This window comes from Rhagoletis pomonella, unplaced genomic scaffold, assembly GCF_013731165.1.
Source record: "Rhagoletis pomonella isolate Grant_MI unplaced genomic scaffold, Rhpom_1.0 Rhpom_scaffold_00002, whole genome shotgun sequence".
NCBI lineage: Eukaryota > Metazoa > Arthropoda > Insecta > Diptera > Tephritidae > Rhagoletis > Rhagoletis pomonella.
In genome coordinates this window covers 75,372,489-75,380,745 of record NW_023458556.1, presented here as the reverse complement: position 1 = coordinate 75,380,745, position 8,257 = coordinate 75,372,489, and the positions used below count along the sequence as shown (strand labels likewise).

General features: G+C 38.7%; 1 protein-coding gene across 1 annotated transcript in view; it reads right to left on the bottom strand.

The window, feature by feature from the left end:
* Positions 1-1,684: 1,684 nt before the first annotated feature.
* The window catches only part of LOC118734074 (endoplasmic reticulum chaperone BiP), a 12,178-nt gene continuing 5,605 nt past the window's right edge, over positions 1,685-8,257 (bottom strand). The window contains exons 2-3 of the mRNA XM_036463769.1: positions 4,213-4,380; positions 1,685-4,120 (exon numbers count right to left, since the gene is read on the bottom strand). Coding sequence (XP_036319662.1) covers positions 2,278-4,120; positions 4,213-4,340 — 1,971 coding nt within the window. The 5' untranslated portion in view covers positions 4,341-4,380 and the 3' untranslated portion in view covers positions 1,685-2,277. The remainder of the gene's footprint in view (positions 4,121-4,212; positions 4,381-8,257) is intronic.

Here is an 8,257-nt window from a genome sequence, read left to right as displayed (position 1 = left end):
CCGGCGAAGCTGCTGTCGACTTTCGCTAAGCCGTTCCATTCAGCGTTGTTTTTGTAGCGGCACTACTAATCCCCGCCTCTTTCGGCTCATCCTTCAATCATTGTTGTCAAGCTCAACTAACGGTAGGCCCAGGAAACGGGCTGTTTCAATAGGGTCGGACCAAATGGAGGGGGGTGTTAGTTGAGTGGGATTGAGCTGGCATGTGAAGAGGTGGTTGGTGTCGTGCGGCGAGTCTCCACATGCCGGATATTGGGGTCGAGTCTGGACAGGTAGCTGTTGAGGTGGCTACAGTATCCAGACCCTAACTGGGCCAGCGTAACGCGGGTCTGTCTTGACAGCTTACAGAGCATTTTGTTGTGCTCCCTTACGGGGAGCATTTGGTCCTCGCTGTGTAGGTGGTGCTCAGGCGACATCAGAAGGGACCCTGTCGCTGTCCGGAGTGAGGCGTTCTGACAAGTCTGTAGCTTCGTCCACTGCGTCCATCGTGTATATCTCTTCCAGGGTCGTCTTCCATGGTACAAAATGTCGAATAGTCTATCTGCTCAATAGGTTTCCCCTATAATGTTGCTCTCGTTGTTGTAGCGGCTACTAAACCCCGCTCGGATGGGCTTGTCCATCAACGTTGTCGTCAAGCTCAGCTAAGGGGAGGCTGGGTGGGGTTTTGGGGCAAGCGCACTATGGACTAAATCACTTTTTTTTTGTTTAAAATCCAATATAACGAGAAGGAATAGAGATAGCGCATTTCGCTTTTCTTTTTGCTGTATCTGAAACGCAAATCATGATACCGATACATTTTTTTTTAATTGTAGTAAATTTATGGGTCGATTATGCAATTTGCTTTTACAGAACATGGTGAAAATAACAAAACAATAACTTGTAATTTTAGTTCCCGTGGAGTACGCCCTTTTGGCGAAACAAAAGCGAACACCGATTGCAAATTTTTTCCTTTACCAACTGAAGCACCTCTTTTAAAACTACCGATACACCAAGTTTTCAAAATTAAATCGAGCCCTTGGCTCGAATCGTCACATACGATATCGTACTACGCGGCACGTAAAATCACATTTTTCGGATAATGACATACGTGAACGTACTCTTTGTCCCATTCAGCTTATACTGCCTGACGTATCACGTAATTTTCTTTCGTATTTTCGATCCGTGAACGGATTTTACTATCCGAGCCCTGGTTTTTCGCAACTTACCCCTTATTTCATCCCCTAAAGTAAGAGTTGATGATACCCCAATAAATTACACCCTGCAAAAATAATTTTAGGAAACACTTAATGTGAATACAGTGAATTTTGAAAATGCCATCTGAAACCGGGCTCGAATCGTCACAACACGATATCGTACTACTCGTCACGTAAAAACACATTTTTCGGATTATGACATACGTAAACGTACTCTTTGTCCCATTCAGCTTATACTCCCTGACGTATCACGTAATTTTCTTTCGTATCGTTTTCGATCCGTGAACTGATGTTACGATTCGAGTTCTGAATTGCTACGAAGATGTATATTCAAAGTATACACTAAATTCGTAGCTATACGAATTCAATTATAGCATCTTCGTAGATTTCAAAATCGGACTACGATGGATTCTGTGATTGCCCTATATAAGAAACAGCTTCGCCATTTATACCGTAAGCCAACCCGATAAACTTTAGTGTATATATAGAAAATCTGAAATTTCTTCTATTTATTATTTTATTTTTAATTATTTTAAGTCATAAAACTCTTCGTAAAATCGAAGATTTCGATCCTCTTCATAATATATTTAATGTTTTGTAAAAAATTAAATCACTTATCCATGAGATACAAATCATGAGCGTGAATGAGTAATGTACAATTGCAAAAATTATTTTAAGTGATTTGTTTTACATAGCGAGTTTGAAAAAGCATTGAATTACATTTTGGAGAGACTTACTTGGAATGTGGAACACATCCGAAAAATTTACAGAATTTAACAAAATAAATTAAGTAATTTCAAAATTAATAAGTTGGTAAAAGTTAAGAATTTTCCCTGCTTGGAATACGTATAAAAGATAACCAAAAGATATAAACTGATTGAACTCTAAATCTGTCATCTAAAAGGAAAGTATGTATATTATTTCTAGACTGGATTGGCTTCTGTCTTTCTTCATATTATCTCTTCAAAATTTATTAAACTTATTTTGTTTAAGAGTGTATCAGTCTGAATTTTTCTAGATCAGTTTAAAAACTAAATGAAATTAAAAGTAATCATATTATGAACTAATAAATTATCCCGCCCTTCTTTTACAGCTCGTCCTTGACATCATCATCACCTTCTTCGGTTGGTGGTGCTCCGCCAGCTCCTTGATACAGTTTGGCAATAACGGGTTGCACAATCGATTCCAAATCCTTCTTTTGCTTCTTATATTCCTCCGGATCGGCGTCGGCGTTTTGTTCCATCCACTTAATGGTATCATCGATGGCACTTTCCACTTTAGTCTTTTCGTCATCGCTCAATTTTCCACCCAGTTTATCTTTGTCGCCAATTTGGTTCTTCAAACTGTATGCGTACGATTCCAGCTCGTTGCGAGTCTCGACCCTCTCTTTCAGTTTCTTGTCCTCGTCAGCAAACTTTTCGGCATCGCGAATCATGCGATCAATATCTTCAGGAGTTAGTCGATTCTGATCATTAGTGATGACAATCTTTTCCTTATTGCCAGTACCCTTGTCTTCGGCGCTAACCTGTAGAATACCGTTGGCGTCGATTTCGAAAGATACTTCAATTTGTGGAATGCCTCGAGGTGCTGGTGGGATCCCAGTCAAATCGAATTTACCAAGCAAATGGTTATCCTTGGTCATTGGGCGTTCACCTTCATAGACTTGGATGGTAACAGTGTGCTGGTTGTCCGACGCAGTCGAGAAGATTTGCGATTTCTTTGTTGGGATGACAGTGTTACGAGGAATAAGCTTTGTCATTACCCCTCCGACTGTTTCGATACCCATAGTCAATGGATTGACATCAAGTAACACAATAGCATCAGTGTCTTGTTCTCCAGAAAGCACACCAGCTTGGACGGCAGCACCATAAGCAACAGCTTCATCGGGGTTGATGCCACGGGATGGTTCCTTGCCTCCGAAAAAGTCTTTAACCAGTTGTTGCACTTTAGGAATTCGTGTAGAACCACCGACTAAAACAATTTCATGAACGTCCTTTTTATTCATGTCAGCGTCCTCTAGAACCTTTGTTACTGGCTTCAGTGTTGAACGGAATAAGTCCATATTTAATTCCTCAAACTTGGCTCGGGTTAATGTTTCAGAGAAATCTTCTCCTTCAAAGAACGATTCAATTTCAATACGAACTTGGTGAGAACCAGACAGCGCACGCTTTGCTTTCTCAACTTCGCGACGCAATTTCTGCACAGCACGGTTATCTTTGCGAATGTCCTTACCCTTCTTCTTCTTGTATAATTTGATAAAGTGATCCATGACACGTTGATCAAAATCTTCACCGCCCAAATGAGTGTCACCATTAGTGGCAACCACCTCGAATACGCCATTGTCTATTGTCAGCAGCGATACATCAAAAGTACCACCACCCAAGTCAAAGACCAACACGTTTTTCTCACCCTCTTTCTTATCCAAGCCGTAAGCAATAGCGGCCGCTGTAGGTTCGTTGATAATACGCATCACATTTAAACCGGCAATGACACCTGCATCTTTGGTAGCCTGACGTTGAGCATCATTGAAATAGGCTGGCACAGTAACCACTGCATGAGTGACCTTCTTTCCAAGGTAAGCCTCAGCAGTCTCTTTCATTTTACCCAAAACCATAGCAGAAATCTCCTCAGGCGCAAACACTTTGTTACCCTGAGAAGTGGCTACGCTGATGTGTGGTTTCGAATTCTTTTCAACAACCTTGAACGGGAAGAATTTTATGTCGTGTTGCACATTAGTATCCGACCATTCGCGGCCAATGAGACGTTTCGCGTCGAACACTGTGTTCTCGGGATTAGTTGTCAATTGATTTTTCGCAGCATCACCAATCAAACGCTCGCCATCAGCAGTAAATGCAACATAAGATGGTGTGATACGGTTACCCTGATCGTTGGCAATGATTTCTACTCGGCCATTTTTATAGACACCAACACTGAAAGGAAACGAATAAATTTTTTTAAATGTATTGCATACACATATAAATATATTGTTAAATATATTATATGAAAGTAGAGTCCAACTTACCAAGAGTATGTTGTACCCAAATCGATACCAATAACTGTGCCAATATCCTTATCTTTCTCCTTCTTCTCTTCACCATGTGAAAGACTAACAAAGGCCACCACGGCCAGTAGCAATAAGCAAATCTTCATTGCGAATGAATTCTCCTTTATACTACGTTTATAAAATTAACTGCAAAAAATAATAATAATTTGAATGGTAGGTACAAAAATAATGTAGGTTGTTTTTACATATTAACATTTGTAGCACGTCCAAGAACGTACTTATAAGACAAGCCTAGAAATTGCTTACGTCACACCCCTTCTAGTATGTAATAAAACTTGTATGCACATAGTAATGTGTACACGCCTATACTATGTACCTGCCCATGAATGTTTTATAGTAAGTACAAGTATGCTAGTAGGAGCATCAGTATCTAAGCTCAATTAACATGTGTATAACTGTTAGTATATATTTCGCATTGGTTTTTTATATAGTATGTAAACACCTACCAGAAATTTTAAAACAAATAAAGAACACGTCTACAACTTTTCACTAATAAATTTAGACTGACATTGATAATCAAACCCGCACTGTGATACGTGTGTACATAAATAATACAATAGATGTCTGTGTATGGGAATGTAAGCCTCAGTGTTACCACTTTGAAAATTATTACCAAAATTGGTAGAAAAAATTTGGTTTGGTAGAAAGTTAATTTTTTTCATTTTGGTAGATTTTTGTTAAAATATATTGTGTGAAAAACAATTGAGATGAGACCTTCAGTTCTCGGTTTATTTGTTGTGGTTAACAGTGCGCGCTACCACTCCAAAGGGCCTGGGTTCAAGCGTGGTTCAACCCAACATCAAAAAATAAAAACCAAAAAGGTTTTTGCTAATACTGGTCGCCCCTCAGCAGACAATGGCAACCTTCCGAGTGTATTTCTCGGCGTAGAACTGTAGGTCCCTCCCCTTTGTGTAACAACATCGAGCGCCAATCTATTATTATTATTATTATTATCTTTATATTAAATAGGCGTGTTTTTTACACGCATATACATCTACGTTTAACGTGTAAAAAAACTAGCATCGACAATTTCCATTTAAGAACAAGTAATTTTGATTTTATCGACAACTATTAATATTTTTGGGTCGCCGTTTACGATGCGATGCTGGCCTTCGTCGTCATTACCGAAATTTGGTGCGATACCTACGACTGTTAGCTCAATCGCAGCACGTAACTCTTGCTTAGTGCAGCTTAGCTGTTGGTCAATATCGGGTGGAGGCTTGCCCCCGCCGGTCAGTTTATTCGCGGCGCAGCCTTTGCGGAGACCAGCTTTGATATTTTTAAATTTGGCTTAGGAGATTCTTGGCTGAACGGAATGTTTATAAAAGCACAGAAAACTAGAAAAGAAAACCCTTTCGGAATGGGAAATGAAAACGTTTACCTTGGAAATCGGTGACGAATTAAACTCCTTTCAATAAATCACCATGCTTTCTTTTATGCTCGTTGTTTAGCAGATTTTTAGTTTCGTCTAGGAGCACCTTTCAGTGCCTTAGCACAAGCTCAGACGGCAAATCCTGCGCAAAAAAATTTACTAGGAAAGGGCACAATTGAAACTTTCCTGTTTACGAATAGAAAATTTATAATTAAAAAAAAAAACATCGTAAACTGGTATTCAGCTCATTGTCAGCAGCTTAAAACTTAGCCGTAAAACACAATTACGACGCACTGCAAGTCTGATTATTTTTGTGGACAAATCGAAAAAATTTAGCCGGGTTTTAAACGGAGTCGTACTATAATTCGAGATTTAAATAAATAGAGTTTTCTACGGTTTTAAAACTCGGTCAATAAACTGGGCGGTAAAGTTTGTCGCTTACAGCTCCATACAAATTTTAAGCGCAGATACGTGTGCGTGTAAAAATAAAACTCTTCCAAAAAAGTATTTTACCCATTAGCATTACCTTTCGAACGCTTTAACGTACACTTTTTATGCACATACATACATATGCTTATCTATAAAATGCAAACATATCTTGCTCCATTGATAATTAAAATCCATCCCAATTTTTAAATTAACGCCAGTGTTAATAAATTGCTCAAAAAGCCGTAAAAGACCGCCAACATTTTTTTATGGCTGCACATTGTTACGTTATACTATAATTTCACGGGGTAGAAAACTGCATACTAAAATGTTTTCTAAAAATTCAGAGTAGAAAGTTCGAAATTTTTATGAATTTTTCTAAATGTTGTCTAAAGTTTAAAAGTTTGATTTATATGGCGTGGTTAAAATTTAAAGTTTTTATTGAAATAACTAAAAAATTAAATAAAACTAGTTTTTTTTATTGAAATAACTATACAAATTATTGGTAATTTTCTCCAGATTAGGTAGATTTTTTCAAGTGGATAGTAAGCATTTTTTTTGTGAAAGTGGCAACCCTACGCCTAATCCCCAATACTCCATGAACGCTCTCACACACGCTCATACATAGATAGGTAATTCGCTCTTCAAACTCAGTTACCAAGTACATAATGACCACGTTGGTGAAATACAACTTTTTAATACAAAGAAAACGACTGAGTGTTAGAAAGTTTTTACTAACAACTTCTTGATACGTGTACGCTTTCCAATGGAATTCTATGGAGAAAGAAAGCCGGGAGCCGGTTAGACCGTACGCAAACGAACAAAGAGAGCTTTTTGAACTTGCAGCGATTGGCTGGCGGAAAAAAAACATCACAACCACTGCTAAGCAGTGTTTCCGTTTTAGCCCTTTGGTGGCTAGATTTAGCTACCACATATTTTTTTTGGCCACATAAATTTAAAATTGCCCCTAGCCCTTTTTTTAGACCTTTGGAGAATTTATTCATACTGGGCATGAAAAAGTTGTATATTCTTACTTTAATCTAATTTTTTTTGCATTCATGTAAGAGATGTTTTTTTTTAAACTAAGAACGACTGATATATGTATATACATATATGTATTGTATGTTCCTTACGTTTTTATACATACATACTGTAAAAGTGTTAGGGCTGTTTGTTTAACTTATCTATTAACAATAAGTTTAAAATAGATAAGTTTACGGCCCTTTGGGCCACTTTTTCAGAGCCAGTTTAAACTCAGATTAAGAAAACTGAGTTTAAATTGACAGCTGGCTGGCATTTGATTGGCTGATCTTAGTTTAAACCTGCAAGATCGGGCGTTTAAACTTAGTTTAAGCCGCGGCCGTGCACTGAAAAACTGGCCCTTAATGTGCTTCATTTGTTCAATGGCCCATCAAGTCTATTGACCGTGTATGTATTCACGTCGATGACGTAACAATACCAACGGTGAATAACCAGAAAATCCTCGGAGTTACCTTCGACAGTCTGCTCTCCTTCTCGGCGCATACAACCGCAATTGTCAACAAAGTGCAGAGCCGCAACAAAGTCCCCAAGTCGCTGGCCGGCAGCACTTGGGGCAAAGATAAAGAAACGTTGTTGGCAACATACAAGGCAATTGGCTGGCCGGTTCTGAACTACGCAGCGCCCGTATGGTCGCCGGGGACTAGTAGGACGCAGTGGATGAAGCTGCAGACCTGCCAAAACACGACATTACGAACTGCGACGGGATGCCTCCTGATGACGCCGCAACACCACCTTCACGACGAGGCCCAGATGCTCCCAGTAAAGGAGCATAACATAATGCTCTGCAAGCAGTTCCTCGCTGGGAGCCACAGACGTGGCGAATGTTACAAAACACGGTTTTGAGAAAATTGACTTTGAAGTTTAAGGTCGAATTAATCCGAAACTGTACGGTAGATTTTGTAACTTTTGAAGGAGACGTAGTTGGTGTTATTAGTTTTGATTTCCCATATTTTTACATTTAATATCTCTTAACGTTAATGAGAAAATTTACTTTTCATTCCGTATACATTTGTCGTAAGTAGCGTTTACTCACCACTTTGTTTTGTCCACAGAACATACGACAATAGTAAAGTATCTATTTCAACGACGATGGTATAATTTGATGAAAAAAACCGAAATATTTATTAAATAATGATTACTTATTAGAAAAAACATAACAAAAAC